Below are 20,298 nucleotides of genomic sequence, written 5' to 3'. Positions count from 1 at the left end.
TCTCATCCTGCTCTTTGATAACCTTGCCGGAAAAAGTTAAATATTTTAGGGTGAGAAAAGTAATAGCTCACCTGTCCCAAACCAGTATAATGCTTATATTTTAACAATTCCAAACATTAATACAATTTATACTTAAAGTGAAACAAAATCAACTTGCGATTTGTTCAACTGGCGGCACGGTGGACTACTGGTTAACACATCTGCCTCACAGTTCTGAGGACCGGGGTTCAAATCACGGCCCCACCTGTGTGGAGTTTACATCTTCTCCGCGTGCCTGCGTGGGTTTTCTCCGGGCACTCCGGTTTCCTCCCACATCCCAAAAACATGCGTGGTAGGTTGATTGAAGACTCTAAATTGCCCGTAGGTGTAAATGTGTTCGCAAATGGTTGTTTGTTTATATGTGCCCTGCGATTGGCTGGCGACCAGTTCGGGGTGTAACCCGCCTCTCGCCTGAAGATAGCGAGGATAAGGTCCAGCACGCCCGTGACCCTTGTGAGGATAAAGCAGTACAGACAATGGATGGATGGATGGATTTGTTCAACTTTAATTTTGCCCTTTTGGGAACAATGTAAACAAATAATTTGTTCCAGAGTCAAATTGTAACCATTATATATTTTTTTAATTAACTGACAATCTTTTAAGTAATCCATCCATCCGTTTTCTGTACCGCTTATCCTCACTCGGATTGCGTGCTTGCTGGAGCCTATCCCAGTAATATTTTAGCATATTTATGTTAGTGTAAAAATACTTGTAAGACGTAAAAACAAAAAAATACCTGGCAGAGGCCAAATACAAATTTCCAACACAGGTGTGTCTCATACGCCACTGTCTAATACAATTAAAATAAGGCAAAACTGCTCACCATTTTATAATTCATGACCGAGGCGTCCTTATTTTAATGAATTGGAAAGGGAGGCTCGCTGAGTTGACTTCATGCATCTGTCGTTATTAGGGTTGGGCATCGTTTGAATTTGAGCGATTATGGTTCTTTATTTCGATTCCGGTACCAAACGATTCTCGATTCTGATTCTTTTAGGGGGCTGGGTCAAAAAAGTTTGCATGGTTTAAATAAAAGGTGTCCAAATTATGAACATCCATTTTCTTAGCAGCCCGCAGCATAGACTAAAATGAACATTTGACTTGAGGTTCTTTATAACCAGTATCAATATCAAACCTATGACCTGAAAGGCAATGAGTGTGGAACTCGCCTATTGACTTAATATTCATGAATTAATGTTTCAGCTAAAAGTTAAAAATAGCATTGTTAAAATAGTTATTTGGGACTGTTTCGTCACATCAAATGGTTTATATGTGCAAGTTTTAACTTGACTTCCTGTTTTAAGCTTGCTAGCCTTTTATTTTGAAGGGTACGCACCGGAACTCAGCATTTTGGTACAAAAAGTAACTTCACACGGCACTGGTGCTTTTTTTTATGTTTTGTTTTTTTCTATGGATGGAACCAAGTGCTATAAAATGCTGATGCTTTTCCCTACATACTGATGAGGCACAAGTTTAGTGTTTGTGATACTGTGAGACAACATTGATGTGAGTTTTGTCCCATTTCATTGTGATGTAACGTTGCTATGGTGAAGTTTCAGCCCAATGTTAAATTAAGCGTCTTCTTTTTTGTCATCGGCGCTTGCATTGGTTTTAAGACTAAAATAAACGCTAAAAAAAACATCAGTACAAAAGTGCAAGCAACTGTTTAACTTGTTAGCTGTCTCAATTTTGGCATAAACTTCTCTCTCTTGACTTCACTGAAGCTCCGCGCGGTGTAGGCTGAGGCTCGGAGTGCCTCAGACACTACACATCATGAAAGCCTCCTTTGCACAATATAATCTTATTTCAAGTGTTACACTGAGGCGACTGGTCATTCATTTTAACAAAGTTAAGACACACGTTTTTTCGCCGCAGCCGCCGTTGGGCACAAGCACTTCATTGTGCACGTTCTTCTTCGCTGTTTTACGCCGCTTCGTCGTTGTTGTTTTTTTTGCCACTTCTTCACGGCTGGACGACTAGGCATCGAAACTGGGAACTGAAATTTTTTAATTTGAATGGTTCCGGGAGAGCCGGAACGTTAGTCCCGGTTCAAATCGGTTCTCGATGCCCAACTCTAGTCGTATAGTGTAAAGATGAATTGTGCATGTGCCTGAGAGGCAAGTCTCTTCACAATCGGCATAGCTGACCTTGCAGTGTACATTTCATTCTTCTCATTGTCGGTGTCAACTTGGTGTCACTTTAGCAGGATTGTAAAACTAGCCAACTCTCCCAAATCTGACTGAACAATGCTAGTTTAGGCAGACCCTTCCTTTGCCCTCCCTTTTGGCCCCACACAATGATTTCAACAGTTGACGCCTTCAGGGTTACACACCTGCACATGCTGATCAGACAGTCAGCGATGACATCATCTTTTGAGTCAGACATGTTTGCAATGCTTAACCTAAGCCTGAAAACTCAACAGTTCCCACAGCTGTTGTTGCAGAACATAATAATCTACAAAGGATGTCGCTGACACATGGAACAGTGTATGCATAAGGCACTTCAGCAAATAATACTCATTTATTTTCTCAACTTCAGATGTGGAGGGACAGTAATCTGTTAGGGGGAAGGCCTTTATTTGTTCGATATCTATCAAGTGAAACTTCAGTTGAAAACCAAACATAAAGGGCTCTTACAGAGAATGCAAGGGACAAACAAGTCACATGGCAAGCCAGAACATAAACATGGATGCACACAACATTGTAGAGCGATCACACTAATAAAATCATAATCACCAGAAAAGGCGACTGCTTAATACCGCACAGGGAACATGTTGACAACATGCGGTAACCCAGAGTTAAAATGGGCTCCGCAGTTAACTCTTTACTTTCCACGTGTGAACTATAGCGTCTGAATTGAGCGAATTGCAGTTACTACCAGATGTTTCCCTCATGGGAAAAGACAAGCATCTCCATCCACGACTAACTCGGGCATCGCATCTATTTGAAGGACGACCACTACTTGAAGTACATTGGACACTTGAGAAGTTTAATTTGTTTCACGACGATGCTCGTAACTCAGTGCTCATATGTTAAATCATCTTTCCCTGTGCAAACGAATGGAAATGCCATTAATCTAATCCAGCCTTCACCCCAAAAAAAACTGTATTTAAAAAAATAATAATAATAATTAATCAGAAAAATAGTCCTCTATTGTGATAATATTATTAAATAGGATGTAGAGTAAATCAGTTTGTGCATCATTATTAATTGCGCCTCCTTCTGGTGTGTTTGTGTGTGTGAGTGTGAGAGAGAGAGAGAGAGAGTTGGCCACCAGGGTGCAGTATAACACAGTCACAAACGAATAAGTTTCCCAAATTCTGTGAGTACTATTAGTCATTTTTCAAAGAAAACAAAGAATATACGCCTGTGAGTATTGTTGTTTGTCTACATGTGTTGCTGCACCAACTGTGGTCAAATATCCATTGCTTAAAGTATTACAACACCGCCACATAGATGCTATTTATTTGCCCATCTATGGCATTTCTCATTATGTGTTAGCATTATGCTAGCAGACTTTAAAGATAGTCGTGTTTTATTTGTTTAAATACACAACGTGTAATTCTCTCTCTTTGAATTGTTCACTATTGGTCAAACTGCTGCTTGTTGTGAAGTGATTTTGGTTGAGTTCATCACCGTGCAGCGCTCGTATCTCAATTTTTTGCTTGCAAGTCACATGGGCTGAACATTGGCTCGCGCATCGTGTAGTGTTATTTAGGCTTTCATTCATTCATTCATTTTCCGTACCGCTTATCGTCACTACGGTCGCGGACATGCTGAAGCCTATCCCAGCTGCCTCTGGGCAAGAGGTGGGGTACACCCTGAACTTGTCACAAGCCAATCGCAGGGCACAGATAAACAAACAACCATTCACACTCACATTCACACTTACGTGCAATTTAGGGTCTTCAATTATCCTACCATACTTGTCTTTGGGATGTGGGAGGAAACTGGAGTACCTGGAGAAAACCCACACAGGCATGGGGAGAACATACAAACTCCACACAGGCGAGGCCGGTTTTGAACCCGGGTCCTCAGAACTGTGAGGCAGATGCGCTAACCTGTTGTTCACCGTGCTGCCATCTAAGCTTTTTAACAGTGAAATTATGGAACGTTGGTCTTTACTCTTACGCTGATTCTTTTGAGGATCTCGTGGCTCTTTAGTCACAAATATCTAGCACTTCTAAAGGTGCTTTGTTAGAATGGGAAAGAACACATGCGCGTTTGTAGCCTACGCACATGCCTGCAGTATTTCCACAAGAGCAGCCATCCCAAGACCCCTGTGCGGGCTACATCCCTCGTTCCCTAGCAACGGCACCAAATAAATAACCAAACGAGAGTCACTTGACACCTGATTGAGTTTCACCAAGAAACTACGCGCCTGCATGTGGTAATGCTTGGGTTGAAATGAGGACATAAAGCAGACACAAATGTTTTAGACGGTTGGAGCATAGTTAAAGGTTCCCAGTATAGACACACACACCCACTATCACTTGAAAACCTGTTTGTCTTGTGCTGCAGACAAGCCTGTGTGTATGAATAGATCAGGCAAGCATACACTTAGCTGATCATGTGTTGAAAGGAAACATGGAAACATGAATTTTTGATATTAACCAAGTGAGACATCCAGGAAAACCTCCCCTGTGGAAGCGATTCAGACCGAAGCAGGGTGAGTGCAGGGAGGGCTGGTCACATGGCTCAGTGATTCTCAGTGATTGGTGTGTGTGTATGTATGTGCTGCTGGAGGTGCTGAGTCACACAGTATCTCCCTTTTCTCTCCTGCCATTATCTCTCAACTTCCAATTGTCCCGTTGTTTCCTGTTATTAGTGTTTTATCCCCATTTGCCATGTGTGTGTATATGTCTATCCTCTTTAGTTTCCTCTCTCCTTAACGATCAGTGAGTGCCCGATGTTGCCAGTATGTCTTCAAACACAGAATAAGGTTCACTCTCCCCTCGTGTTGTCCCCAGCATCCACGGGAAGTCGCATGTGAATGTTTCCTCTCCTTGGAGCAGCCAGCCAGCCAGTCAGTCAATCTGTGTTGTGCGGTTTGGTTGTGGCACTGCCAAGCTTGCAGCTCATTGTTCCGTTTGTTTTTCCCCTCATCAGGTTCATCCTGTCTTTCAAGTGGCTTGGTACAATATTAGGAAGATTACATGCATGCAAATCAGTCACCTTTTGGCAATATTCGCCGTTTTGAACTCAAAATAGGCCCATTTACGTGAACCGTATAGATCCGATGAGTTTTTCCTGGGGGGGGTGTTCACCATCACTGTCATCATAGGCTGTTTCGTACTCCTTGAACGCTGGCAGCTAGATCCATTCCACACTTCCACACACAGATGTAATTTCTGAATATTACTCCGCGGCGGACTAATATGCGAGCGCATCGGCCTGAGGTTCCGCCTGTGCGTTCAGGACTTGCTTTGGATAAGTTATAGGGGTTGACGAGACCAGAAAAAATACTTCCGCCGCTTCTGCTGTTAAGAACTAATGGCACCTTTACACCCTTACAATGATCTAAATGTTGCTTGCTACTTTTATTTATCAAATATTGCTTATTTATCAACTATTTCGTGCACAAAACTACGACTTTGACTTCCGCATTGGGTGCTGTTTGTGCCAATCCAATTTAAGGGCTAGTGACATTTAAGTTTAGTTCACCAATCAAACGACACAAGAAAGTCACATGACCTCGCAGTTCAGCCCAATTATAACTTGAGAAAACACCTTGCAGTAAATTGAAGATGTTTTGTTGTAGTTTTGGCTGTGCGTACACGCGCGCACACACATATGCATACACACACAGCAATATCAGAATTTGCACATTCACATTTAGTTTTGTCGTTTTTATTTTATTGATGTTCATGCTGTGGTTAACAAAATCAGAAGTTGCTCACTATTTACTCAGTACTTTAATAATTATTCCACTGTGTACTTTTTACTCTTAAGTAATTTTTGGGAGGACTACTTTTTACTTTTACGTGAGTCACATTATTGTCAAGTAACAGTACTCTTACTTGAGTACAATATTTGGCTACTCTACCCACCTCTGGGGCAGACATCCTCTATTGGTAACTCTTACGTTTAAGCAACATTGTTGCTAATCAGATCAGCTAGTGTCATATTTGTTGCACTAGTCTTTTGTATTTTCGCGTTGACTTGCTGCGGGTCTTGGCGCTGGTTGTGGTCTCAACGGAACCGGGAAGCACATGTAACATTGGCGACAAGAGCTGATCTGCTAGTACATCTTGTATTAATTAGGAAACGCGCCTACAATTATCTAATTAGTTTACGGATGTTCATGTTCAATGTATTAAGCGACGGAGCAATATTAGGGATTATGTCACAACACAGAATGAACTAATTTCAAATTCATAAATGGCCAATAAAAATGGAAAAATACTGTACTTAATCTTTTCCTGGAGGATGCATTTGGGATTAATCTTTGAATTTGGTAATAGTGAAAAATTAAGTGAAACAGACGATGATTGTAGTAAATTATTTTCCAGAAGGAGAGTGCTTAAAGAGGAGGATGAGTGTGTGCCACATGATGAGGATCATGTGGCACAGCTTGAAGCAAGCATCATTTGCAGGTGGAGTTGGGCCTGGCTCAATTTGGAGGCCAAAACAAAAAAGCAAAGAAATTAGGCAAATTTAATTTTTAATTTAAATTTGTACATTAGCATGTACTTGAGCGGTGTAAATAAATGTTTTTCTGCTTGAAGAAAATTGTGTATTTTGCCTTATTGTACTCTTCATAGTCTTCCAGATTGCTTAATTTATGTTAAAATAAAAACAATAAAATTCTCTGTTGGGGCCCGGCAGATCCCCCCAGACCCCCCTACAGGACTGCTCCAATGTCAATTGGCGAGCCATGGGCTAGGGAATGACATGCTTACAAAAACTACAAAGGCCTAAGCTGTCAAATGCTGATGGGCTCACGTCTTTCCAAATGATGGCTAAAACAAAATAAATAAATATTTTTTTTTTAAAAAGGAAGTGTTTGTTGACTTTTGGGGACAACTGGTACACAAATAAATGAGTTAAAATATATTTTAATGAACTCATGACATTTTTTGTATTGAACTATTTTTAAGGGAGAATCTCATGTTGACATGCTTTATTCTAACATTCTGAGACCTATCAACTGTTGTTAGATGACAGTTTCTTCGTCTTAGTGAGCCCTAATATATATTTTATTAATGCCAAGTAACCAACTTTTGAATTAAAATGTGTTCTCTTTGTTTGTTTTTTTAGTGGGTATCAGAAGATATCCATTCATTAAATACAAAAATATATTTAAAAAATTGGCCCAAGTATGAGGAATGGTGACCGACTGGTTAGCAAATCTGCCTCACAGTTCTGAGGACCTGGGTTCAAATCTGGCCTCGTCTGTGTGGTGTTTGCATGTTCTCCCCGTGCCTGCGTGGGTTTTCTCTGGGTACCCCCGGTTTCCTCCCAAATTGTCCGTAGGTGTGAATGTGAGTGCGAAAGGTTGTTTGTTTCTATGTGCCATGCGATTGGCTCGTGAACCAGTTCAGGGTGTACCCCGCCTCTTGCCCGAAGTCAGCTGAGATAGGCGCCAGCACACCCGTGACCCTAGTGAGGAAAAAACGGTTTGGAAAATGGATGGATGGATAGCCCAAGTATGAATAATTTGGCGTCTGAGTGTAGAATAAGTGAAGGTGAGGCGTTTTTGACAAACCAACTGACTACAACTTTTCGTGAAACACTGCCACATGGTCCTCTCAACAGAGGTTCAATGCGAATTTCTTGCACACGCTCTCACATTTGAATATACATCATTTGTCATTGGAGCATATGTAAGTGCGTCCATGGGCAATGGTCTTAAGGGTGATTCCAGTACATAGGAAAACTAAACTATATTTAAGAGATCTTGTGTGTTTGTGCAGGTTTCTGGATAAAGAGCAGTTGGGGTCACGTGCAAAGGGTGGACAACCAACTCATCCTCACCTACATTGCTTCTCAGTTGGGATACTGGGTTGCCGTCATGTCGCCACTCCAGTCAGGTGAGATTCACTCTGGTTTGGCACATACTACATATATACACCGGATAATAATTTACCATAAGGATTTAGAAAACTGTTTCATACTTGCCAAAGTTGTTTTGGAATGTTCAGTTTATTTCATGTGTGCTTATTGTCCTTCTAGGAGGTCTGTTGGTTGTGAAAGACATCAGTATGTACCATACTATGTTTCTACTGGCCATTCTTGGAGGCATGGGACTCATTCTGCTGTGTTTACTCTGCATCCTCCTGTACTACTGCAGGTGTGTCAACAGACCCAATACTACCATATTGTCAAGTCATATCTGTCCCTCTGATAGGCGCTGTGCCCTGTTTTCTTACGATGTGTGTCATAAGCAAAAACCTCCATTTTCTTACTCGGAAAAAAATGGGTAGTAAGTATAATTTATAAATATATATATATATACATGTATATATATATATATATATATATATATATATATATATATATGTATGTATTGTTCACACACAGATGTTAGCGTTAACTACTGAGCCCATTTGGACTCTTGCTATGCAAAACAGAAGCAGCTACTGAAGCAGGTAAACTGTCTCAGATTCAATGATCTTATTTTTTTCGTTTCATAATTTTTTCAAACAACAAAAACAAACAAAAGCATTACAATATTTAAGGATAAAACAAAAGGATGTAGGCCGAATCTCCAGCTTTTTAACACTCCCATTTCAAAAAAATAAAAAATCAGTTAATCTAGTTTTAAACAAGGCCAAACACGTGATAAATTAAACAACCTCTGGATACTTTGTGGTAACTGTCAATTCTAGGCATTGGGCATAATTGGTAATATAATCTCTAAATCTTGAATAGATTACTATGTTTAACTTGATAAAAACTGAATTTGTTGGTTCCCTGTGAATGATGAATTCAAATGTGGAGTCTTACTGCATGTTATAAATTAATTCCCCATGCAGTAATAAACTTGATCTTGCATTATGTGGAGGCATTTCTTTATCGGTGAATAACGTTCCAGTAGATTCTAACGTGGTTGATCCACAACGTTGTGTGTATCCATGGTTGTTTGGAGGAGCTACGTGAGCTGTTTGTTTCATTCTGCCTCGTTAATTTTTCCATAATTGCCATTAGCCACTTTTATTTTCTTTCACCAAGAATTGGGTAGAGTAGCCACAAATTGTTCTCAAGAGTACTACTACTTAAATAAACTAGAAAGTACTCCTCCAAATAATCACTTGAATAAGTATTCAGTGAAGTAACTAAACAAATACTGAGTAACTGGTGAGTAATAACTGATATATTTTTTATTTTTTCAAGATTGTTGAGAAAGTTATTTTTAATCAACTCAGCAATTTCTTGAACTTATGGACACATTTCAATCAGGTTTCCGAACTCATCACAGTACAGAATCTGCTCTTATCAAAGTGCTAAATGATATAAGGTTGAATACTGACTCGGGAAAGTCTGGTCAATTCTGGCCTGGTAGGACCTCAGTGCGGCTTTTGATACAGTAGATCATAATATACTGCTGAACAGGTTGGAAACATGGGTAGGACGAAATGGAACAGTCCTTAAATGGTTCAGGTCCTACTGGGAGGAAAGGAGTTATTTTGTAACCATTGGAAGTGTTCAGTCTCATCGAATGGCAATGACCTATGGGGTCCGTCAAGGGTCAGTTCTTGGACCCCTCCTGTTCAGCCTGTATATGCTCCCCTTGGGTGAAATTCTTCAGAAGTTTAATTTTAACTATCATAGCTATGCAGGTGACGCACAGTTATATATACCAGTGTCTACAGATGACTGTAGTTCAATTGAGGTGTTTTGTCACTGTCTAAAACAGATAAATGATGAGATTTTCTACAATTAAACCACAGCAAAACTGAAATCATTGTTTTTGGCAATAAAGAAAAGAGGATTGCTTTTAGTAAATACATGGAGTCACTCGCTTTAAAAACCAAAGACCAAGTCCGAAACCTTGGTCTTCTGATAGATTCCGACCTGACTTTCAACAGTCATATCAAATCAATTACTAAAAGTGTCTTCTACCATCTGAAGAACATTTCCCGAGTGAAGGCTTGCAAGTGTCAAGCAGCCCAGGAGAAGCGCATCCATGCTTTTATCTCAAGTCGACTTGACTATTGTAATGGTCTTCTGACTGGATTCCCCAAAAAGAGCATTAAACAGCTGCAGCTCAATCAGAATGCTGCAGCTCGGGTTCTGACCAGAACAAAGAGGTCAGAGCATATTACTCCAATTCTAAAGTCTTTACACTGGCTTCCAGTCAGATTTAGAATTGATTTTAAAGTTCTGCTACTGGTCTATAAATCACTAAATGGTTTAGGTCCTGAATACATGAAAGAAATGCGAATGGAATATAAACCCAGTAGGGGTCTGAGATCGAGTGACTCAGGTGGAGCACAGAGTCCAAAGCAAACATGGTGAAGCGGCATTTAGCCATTATGCTGCACACAAATGGAATAAGTTGCCAATAGAAGTGACGTCAGCCCCAAGTGTGAATGTTTTTGAGTCCAGGTTATAAACTCTTTTTTTCTCTCCCTTTTTAGAGGATTTCCACGAAATTATATTTCTTACACTGTTCGCTGTTTTAATTGTACTTTTTTTCTCTTTGTTTTAAATGTTTATAAGCTATTTTTTTCTGTTTTTAAATGCTTTTAATCATGTAAAGCACATTGAGTTACCTTGTGTATGTAATGCGCTATATAAATACATTTGCTTTGCTTACACTTGTGAAACGACACAATAGGCTCACCAGGCAGATGTTACAGTGAAAAAGATGAACAAGTTAGAGATGGAGTTATTGTATGCTGAAATTTGGAAATTTTTAGGCACACAGAGATGACAACGCATGACATAGCTATTCTATTTTGTAGTGTGTCAGGTAAACATACACTGAATTTGAGGCCAGGGGTATTCTGACTACGAGTCAGACACCATCGTTTCCTCCATTGTTTCTGCCATGTTTCGTGTAAATTATTCATTTTGAAAACTTTGTGTTTGGTCATGTTTCTACATGGCTGCATTACACATCACTAACCAAAACAAATAGATCGATCAAGATATAATACGGCGGCACGGTGTCCGACTGGTTAGAGCGTCAGCCTCACAGTTCTGAGGACCCGGGTTCAATCCCCGGCCCCGCCTGTGTGGAGTTTGCATGTTCTCCCCTTGCCTGCGTGGGTTTTCTCCGGGCACTCCGGTTTCCTCCCACATACCAAAAACATGCATTAATTAGAGACTCTAAATTGCCCGAAGGTGTGACTGTGAGTGCGAATGGTTGTTTGTTTGTTTGTGCCCTGCGATTGGCTGGGTGTACCCCGCCTCCTGCCCGATGATAGCTAGGATAGGCTCCAGCACGCCCCTTGTGAGGAGAAGCGGCTCAGAAAATGGATGGATGGATAAAAATAAAAGTAGCGAGTTGAATGAATCTCAATGTAATGGAGTTAGTTTTTTCTTAACAAAAAGAATTAACGGTAAGTAAAAAGTTGCATTAAAACTACTCAACAAATACCAAAAATGTACTTAAATGTAACAGTGTAAATGTACCACGTTACTACCCACATCTGCTTTCACCTGACATGAATGATGCTTCTCTCCATCTGCAGTTTGTAAACAAACAGCAACATTTTTGTATTGGAACTATGGTGAGCCTAGTTGCCTAAGAAGAAAATGAAAATCGTCTGCTTGCCTTATTTGTCAACCAGTTGTCTTTTTCTGTGTCTGAGTTGAGCAGGCGTCGTTGTTTGAAGCCCCGGGGCTCTCACCGCAAGCTCACACTGTCATCTGGTCTGGACAGCAGCAAGCGGGACCAAGCCACCTCCATGTCCCACCTCAATCTCATCAGCAACGAGGTTGGTACTTTTACGTCACTGCTCAGTTGTTGTCTGACAGGATTTGTCGCACAAGTCAAGCCAACAGAGAAGAAGAAAAAAAAAAAAAAAAAAAACAGAGCTGGGGATATTATGGATAATTCAGGGGTGAAAATCATAGTCATCTAAAGGTGAAGATTTCCTTTTTTAGTTTACATATTTATATACATTTTCTGGCAGTCATCTGTTGTTTTTAATTGCGCCAAATCAAACCCATAACTCTTTAAAAACACATTGCTTTCACATTACACACAACTTAATATCTGAGCTAAATTGTTCTACTTTCTTTGTACTTATGGATTACTTGGGTTGTTCCCTACATCTGGCGAAAGTTTCATGTCACTTGCACCTTTGGAAATATATTTAATGAGAAAAATAGTGACGTGTTAAATACTTATTTCAGCCGCTGTATCACCTGAGGTCTCATTGCCACTGTGGGATGTACCACGTTTTTCATGCATTTGAAATTTTGTTTTATTGCATTATACTGCCTTCAAGTTCAAAAAAATGATGCATTGCCTTTCTTATGCATATGCTAATGTTCTAAATGTATATTTGTTTATAATGCTCCAGATTATGCTAGAGGTTACCGGGTTTCTTTTAAATAGTGCAGCAGATTTCCTCCGTTTTTTTTTTTTTTTTTTTTTTTTTTTTTAATTTCTCCAATATCCCATCACAACAGTCTTTTGTCACTTTCTTGTGTCATTTACGACAAAAAGACATTCAACAAGAAAATCACTCTAATCGTGGTCTTAACCGTCTTTTGTGGTGAAATTCAGTTTTTGCTACGAAATCCAATTTGCACATTTAACAGGTTTCCCTCACTGAATGTTTTTTTTCTTCAGGTGCAGTTGGAGCTCGTCTCCACAGTGACAGAGCCAAACATGACCACGCCCATGCTGAAGCCGTCCTCTTACGAGCATCGAGACGATTCCCATGCGCAGAGCCTGATACAGCACAGCAAACACAGTCGCTCTTCGCTAGGAAACAGCCACCATGGCTCTTCCCTCGGCAATCTGACGCCTCGCAGCGGAGACTACCATCAATCCGTGGAAACAATGCAGTTAAAGTCAGCCATGTCGTGTGGAACCGACAAAGGTTACCGTCAGTCGTACGTATCCGTCTGCTCGTCCGGCAACCACATAGCTGATGGACTATCACCAGTCAAGCACGGCAAGTTGTCAGAACATCAGCTAAGCAGGGTTGTCATCTCCCCTTCCTCCCCACCTCATTCCCCCTCCAGAGGGCAGGGAGGTGAGTGCAGGGCTACTGAATACCTTCTCTCCCGCTCCGTGGACCACCTGGAGCAGCCCTCCTCGCTCACCCGCCCGGGCCAACTGCTGTGCTGCGCCTCAGTGGACTTGCTGAGCAGTGGCGAAACCTACCCGAGAGTGCGGCCCACCCTAGTCATCCCCGCTCACTACATGCGCCTGCCCGGGGAGCACCCCCTCTCGGGTCAGGCACTCCTGCTGCAGACAGACCAGCAGAGTGACCTGGAGACTATCCAAGCCGAGCTCAATGCCTCCCAGTCGTCAGGACAAACCCCCAAAGACTGTGACCCGAGTCCTGCCGAGCAGGGTGACGGAGAGAAGTTGGTGTCCATTCCAGGAGCTCTCGGAGAAACAAGTCTGGTGGAAATAAACAGCGAGGACACCCTTTTGGCTGAAAAGACTTTAATGGAGCTCCGAGGAGGCAAGCCTCTGCCGCACCCGCGAGCCTGGTTTGTCTCGCTGGACGGACGCTCCAACGCCCACATCCGCCACTCTTACATTGACCTCCAGCGGGCCGGTTGCCATGGTAACGCCACAAGTGCGGGAGGTCCGCAAGGCAGCGGGCGGAGGCACGGCAGCGGCAACGACGCTAGCTTGGACTCTGGTGTGGACCTGAACGAGCCCAGAGCGGGTCGCAGGGGACGGGACCTGGAGCAGGAGGAACGAGAGATGGAGAAAGAGGGGTCCAAGAGCACAATGCCAACCACGGGCTTCACTCAACTGCTGTACGTGGACGATCTAGACAGGGCGGGCAGTAAGGAGACCCTCAAGTACGAGACCCGGCACAGCAACTTGGGGTCTGTCCAGTCCGTCAAGGGAGAAGCAGAGAGCGTACAAATATACACGGAACCCTACTCACTTTCCTCCTCATCGACAGCTTCTCCTCCTCCCCTGACGCAGCCCGACAGCGTGACTCTCAGGAACGATGGCACGCTGCTTTCCGCCTCCCCCGAGGATAACGTGCCACCTGAGGACGGGGAGGAGGAGAAAAAGAGCCCCTGGCAGAGGAGGGAGGAGCGACCCCTGCTGGCCTTCAACATGAAATAAATCCTCAGGTGACCACATGAGAAGGATGTGCCCGTTGAGCCTTTATATAGCACTGACATACTGTATATCCACTACTCACACAAAAAAATTAGGGGTATTGGGCTTTTGAGAGAAATTTCAAGATTGACTTAAAATGCACTACATAACCTTTATAGGTGAACTAAATTCGAACCTCTCTAAACTTTGGAATGCACATGTCCAACTGTTTGTTTCAGTACTTTTTGCACAAGTTTAGAGGAGGTGAAATTAGGTTAACCTGTAAAGGTCATAGTGCATTTTATATTTTTTGTGAGTAGTCTCATCAGCACTGGGATCCATCAAATGAAAGGACCACTCAGAACTTCTACAAACTTTTGTGTCCTATTATATGAAAACGACCGCTGTTGTCCACCGTGACTGCCCCCCAAGCACCACCTGTGTAAACGCCCCAGTTACAGGCAGGATGTACACATTGCTTGAAGGACTCTGGAAGTTTTTTTTATGCAAAACAAATATAGTATATGCATTTTTTTTAGAGCTGTATACAGACAATGGATGGGTGATTCTCACAAATGAAGGACTACAGGATCCTTGTTTCTTAAGCCATATTGGCCTCGGACCACTGATAGTAAAAGCACTCCCACTCTTGCTGTGTGTTGCTAGTGCTTTTGACTGCACAAAAACACCTCAACACACACTTAATCCCTTGAGAGAGGTTTGTTAAATTACCAGGTAAGAGTGTTTTTGCGTGAACTACAAAAAAAAAAAACACACAAAAAAAACCACTATCTGCACTGTCGTGTAATCAGACAGTGTGACACGCCACCAAGCTGGAGGGTAAGGATGTAATACCGCTACTAGTTATGCCTGTAATAATAATACTGTGTAATACAATGAAGGGTTTTTGTACGAGTTGAATCACTGACTGGCATATGTTGCTGAAAGGCTATGCATCACTTTTATATGCCTGCTTGAGATGCCTTTTTGCTTGTTGTTTCACACAATTATTTTGATTGCCTACGTGAAGTACTTTAACCCGATGATGCTTCTTCCTCTCCAAATATATGTTAAGAGCTTTTCTTCACCCCCCTTTATTCTTTGTTTTTAGTATATGTATCTTTATTTGAACTGAAACCAAACTGTTTCCGTTTGCAGCATTTCCCCCTTATGTTCCGAATGTTCCAAGTGCCTTTTCTTACGCAGCAAATTTCCAGAACAGATCACCATGTTTATTTCTCACCTCCTTTTGCCCTCGTCTTGCCTTTTCTCCTCTACCTCAGCCGTCCTTATTGTGAGTGTGGCCGAAAGTATGCAGTAAATGTCTCTTTACTACACTGCGCACAGCTCACAATATTCTGCAATCCCGTCGAAAGGGACCGAGATGGATTACAGCACAGCAGGGAATGGATAAAGCAAAGTGAGTGTAGGCAAAGGTAACAGGTTACTTTTGCACATTTGGAGGGTGAATATTTGTTTCAAAATATGGTTTTCAGAGTGATGCATGTTTGGTTTTTTTTTGGTTTTGTTTTGTTTTTTTATGACCTACCGTGTCATATGAGAGTGTTGGGAAATAATCAAATCCACTCTGGAGTCATATAGTCATAACACTCATATATATTTTTTATTAATACTGTTTTTTCCCCCCTTCAGCAGGTTAAAATAATGCAAGCCTCTGTTCTGAACAACCTTACACGTTCGAGCAAAGTTGCAGTACAACGTGTGTACGTTGGTCGTTTTGCATTATATATTTGAAGGCTATTATTCTGAATAAACAACCACACAGGAACAATGTCTGTCTGGGTTTTTGTTATAGAGCCAGTTGCAGACTTTGCTAGTTTTTGGATATTCATCCAAAGACTGAGAATTTAATGGCAGTGTCAAACCACGTTAGTCCAATACATTTGGAGGGCGACATTTAAAGATAAAATTGAAGAATATAGTATAATTTAAACTGTCCATGTGAGCTTCAAATGTTTCTCTTTCCAAATTACATTGCACTTATCAGCAATAATGTGCAGTGGGCCACCATGGAACCTCTCAGTGTGGAGATGACATCCATAAACATAAATTCTAAGTTCATGTGAGACTCTGAATTCCTCAATTGTGGTAATAAATAAAAAAAAGTCAATTTTGAGATTGTTCTTTAACTGACCCCTGTTTGATCAAATGCACAGTTACATGTGGATTGGGTTTTAGTGGATTTTAGTTGAGAGTGAGGTTTCAATTCAGATACCCATGCCGCACACACAAAAGCAAAGGTTCACTTAAATTACTCAGTGCTGGACATTTACTTAGGTACACCTGTACACTCTTGGTTAGCTCAACTGCACACATTCATCCAAAAAATACATTTCTCAAGAAAATAATGGGCAGGGTGTTCCACAATGTTTAATACTGGGTCATATCCTTTAAGGTATTTACGTAAATAACATGACATCCTCCATAACAGACAGCATTGCTCATCTTTACGCAGATGATAGAGTTGTCTGTTTTTATTTATGTTTAATACAACATCCCAACTTCATTAGAATTGGGGTTGTAAATAAAAACGGACTACAATGATTTGCAAATCATGTTTGACCTATATTTAATTGAATACACTACAAAGACAAGATATTTAATGTTATTTAATGTTAAACTGATAAACTTTATTGTTTTTAGCAAATAATCATTAACTTGGAATTTTATGGCTGCAACACGTTCCAAAAAAGTTCGGACAGGTGGCAAAAAAGACTGAGAAAGTTGAGGAAATGCTCATCAAACACCTGTTCGGAACATCCCACAGGTGAACAGGCTAATTGGGAACAGGTGGGTGCCATGATTGAGTATAAAAGGAGCTTCCCTGAATTGCTCAGTCATTCACAAGCAAAGATGGGGCGAGGTTCACCTCTTTGTGAACAAGTGTGTGAGAAAATAGTCGAACAGTTGAAGGACAATGTTCCTCAACGTACAATTGCAAGGAATTTAGGGATTTCTTCATCTACGGTCAATAATAGTGGTAAACATGACCCTGTCCCAGCTTTTTTGGAATGTGTTGCAGCCATAAAATTCTAAGTTAATGATTATATGCTAAAAACAATCAAGTTTATCAGTTTGAACATTAAATATCTTGTCTTTATAGTGTATTCAATTAAATATAGGTTGAACATGATTTGCAAATCATTGTATTCTGTTTAACACAACGTCACAACTTCATTGGAATTGGGGTTGTACTTTAACACCGCAAACTCTGCAATCAAAATCCTCCACCAAGTCTTTAGCACATTACAACAATCCCTTCTCAACCTGAAACTAGTCCTTAATGCAGATAAAACTGAATAAATTAGATTGTCAGGAGCAAGAGCCAATACATAAAAATGTTGTAGCCAATTCACCACACTAACAGGACACAGTATTTAAAGAGTCACAAAATACAAATATTTGGACATCTGGTGAGACCAAAAACGTAACTTTAAAAGTACATAAAATTACAAGTCAACCAAAGCAAAAAGTTGGATATTTATACCAGAACAAAACAACATGCAGGAAACAGCTGGTCAAAGCAGTCTTTCTATCAGTTTTAGATTATGGTGACATTATCTTTACACATGCCTCTGTCCCCACACGAAAACAACCAGACTCTGTTTTTCCACTCTGCACTTAGATTTATTACTGGTGACAACTACTCCACATATTACTGCATTTTATATCAGAAGGTGGCATGGATACACTTATCTGTGTGACGAGATGCACACTGGCTCATCTTCTATTACAAAGTCTTGAAAGGCACCATGTTACCGTAACATAGCACTTTATTGAACTGCTCATAATAACCACTCAACACGTTCAAATTACAATTTACTGCTCAAAGTTGGTGGCACGGACTGGTTAGAGCATCAGCCTCACAGTTCTGAGGACCTGGGTTCAATCCCCGGCCCCGCCTGTGTGGAGTTTGCATGTTCTCCCCGTGCCTGCGTGGGTTTTCTCCGGGCACTCCGGTTTCCTCCCACATCCCAAAAACATGCATGGTAGGTTAATTGAAGACTCTGAATGTGAGTGCAGATGGTTGCTTGTTTGTATGTTCCCTGCGATTGGCTGGCGGCTAGTTCAGGGTGTACCCCACCTCTCGTCCGAAGATAGCTGGGATAGGCTCCAGCACGCCCGCAACCCTTGTGATGATAAGCGGCTCAGAAATGGATGGATGTATGCTCAAAGTTCCTTGGACTGAGACTGAACATGGGAAAACTGATTTCAGTTTTTCTGCTGTATACTCCTGCAATACTCTACAATTGTCACTCAAACTCAACACAGTTGTTACCTGTTGGATTTATCTCACCAAACATTATAATGAATAAACACAAAAGGAATGAAGACGTTGGTCATTTTACTCATGAGGAGGGCGCATGGGAGATTGTTCAGGTTACAGCCTCTCAACACGCTCTAAACAATCTCTCCCGTCGTTCCTGCATTTATTTGAAAATAGGGAGGTTTCTAAGTTTACAAGACATAACGTACTAAGCTACAAGACACAACACACTAAGGGTAGGGTTTCAAGGTGAAAACATGGCACCTGCCACGTCCCGGCCACGTCCTTCTCTCAGATGATTCCTGCTGAGTCATCTTCTTGAAGGCGAGACATCTTTCTTTCTAAACATTGTCCATAATACTAATGCAAGCTAAGCAAATAAATGATAACTTCTACAATATATCTAACATTACCATGTCGCATTTCAATATTATCAAGAGCTACTTGCCTCTGAATGTAACTGATTTGAATCATGTTTGCGCTGGATCAATATCACTACAGTATGTAGTGCCTTTGTTGTCCTCATCAGAATCACTCAGTCATATTGAAAATGTAGTAGAATAATGAAACTCTTAAGGTCTTACTCTTAAGTGCGGAAAAATTTGCACACCAGTATAATAATAAAATGTATTTTCTACCGATTTAAAAAAAAAAAAAGAATAATAAATAAATATATAAATTATTGGATGTATGTGACTGCCATGTCCCACACACTGCTGTGCTAACTACATTTTGTGTGTGATGTAAGTGGTTAAATGATAATAAATCAAAACCATTGTTAAATAGTTTTATTGTCTAGTCATGATTGTTTATTTTCTATTTTCATGATCATATTTAACATTTGGCCCCTGAAATCGCAGTCCAACCTGTTGTCATAGGGTAACTACCCTTTTAAGACCCCCCTGATGTTTTCAGTGACAGTACAAGCAGCATTTTGTCTTTCTTTAATGGAAGCCGAAACAGTGCCTAGTTAGTTCGAGTAAATACAAACCCCGGGACGCTGTGTAAAAGGTAAATGGAAACAATGATTTGCAAATTGAACCTTTATTCAATTGAATATACTGCAAAGACAAGATATTTAATGCTCAAACTGATGAACGTTATTTTTTGGGGGGTAAAAATTCTCTCACTTTGAATTTGATGCCAGCAATACCTTTAAAAAAAAAAACTGGGGCAGGGGCAACAAAAGACTGGGAATGTTGAGGAATGCTCAAAAAGCACCTGTTTGGAACATTCCACACGTGAACTGGAAACAGGTGAGTGTCATGATTGGGTATTAAAGGAGCATCCCCCAAAGGCAGCATATGCTGCCATCTTAGCAATGTCTTTTTCAAGGACGTCCCTGCTTATTTTTTTCAGCAAGACAATGCCAAGCCACATTCTGCATGTGTTACAACGCTGTGAGTGCTCGACTGGACTGCTGTCTCCCATTGAAATATGTGGCCCATTATGTAGAGCAAAATACAGTATGCCAACGGAGACCCCGGACAGTGGAGCAACTGAAGTTGTACATCAAGTAAGCATAGGAAAGAAATCCACCTACAAAGCTTCAACAATTGCTGTCCTCAGTTGCCAAACGCTTATTGAGTGTTGTGAAAAGGAATGGTGATGTACCAAATTGGTAAACATGCCCTTGCCGCAGCTTTTTTGGAACATCCACTTAATTCAATAAATATACAATTCAGTGAAAAATGGCTTCTTTTGTATTGTCTTACCACAATAATCAGTACATTTTAGAATCCATACCAATGTGACAGAATAAATTATATTGG

At 40.9% G+C, this 20,298-nt stretch overlaps 1 protein-coding gene across 2 annotated transcripts in view; it reads left to right on the top strand.

The window, feature by feature from the left end:
- fam171a1 (family with sequence similarity 171 member A1) overlaps positions 1-16,016 on the top strand; it is a 39,660-nt gene extending 23,644 nt beyond the window's left edge. Inside the window, exons 6-10 of one of the 2 annotated variants that reach the window (XM_061674051.1) lie at positions 7,955-8,071; positions 8,214-8,331; positions 11,809-11,926; positions 12,790-13,055; positions 13,188-16,016. In XM_061674051.1, the coding sequence (XP_061530035.1) occupies positions 7,955-8,071; positions 8,214-8,331; positions 11,809-11,926; positions 12,790-13,055; positions 13,188-14,262 (1,694 nt within the window). In that variant the 3' untranslated portion in view covers positions 14,263-16,016. Of the gene's footprint in view, positions 1-7,954; positions 8,072-8,213; positions 8,332-11,808; positions 11,927-12,789 lie in introns of both variants that reach the window. The other variant, XM_061674050.1, reaches the window with a different exon arrangement.
- The last annotated feature ends 4,282 nt before the right edge of the window (positions 16,017-20,298 follow it).

The sequence above is a fragment of the Phycodurus eques genome, chromosome 4 (assembly GCF_024500275.1).
Source record: "Phycodurus eques isolate BA_2022a chromosome 4, UOR_Pequ_1.1, whole genome shotgun sequence".
Lineage (NCBI taxonomy): Eukaryota > Metazoa > Chordata > Actinopteri > Syngnathiformes > Syngnathidae > Phycodurus > Phycodurus eques.
Note: the sequence above shows the minus strand (reverse complement) of the source record. Positions and strands in the feature narration are given on the sequence as shown.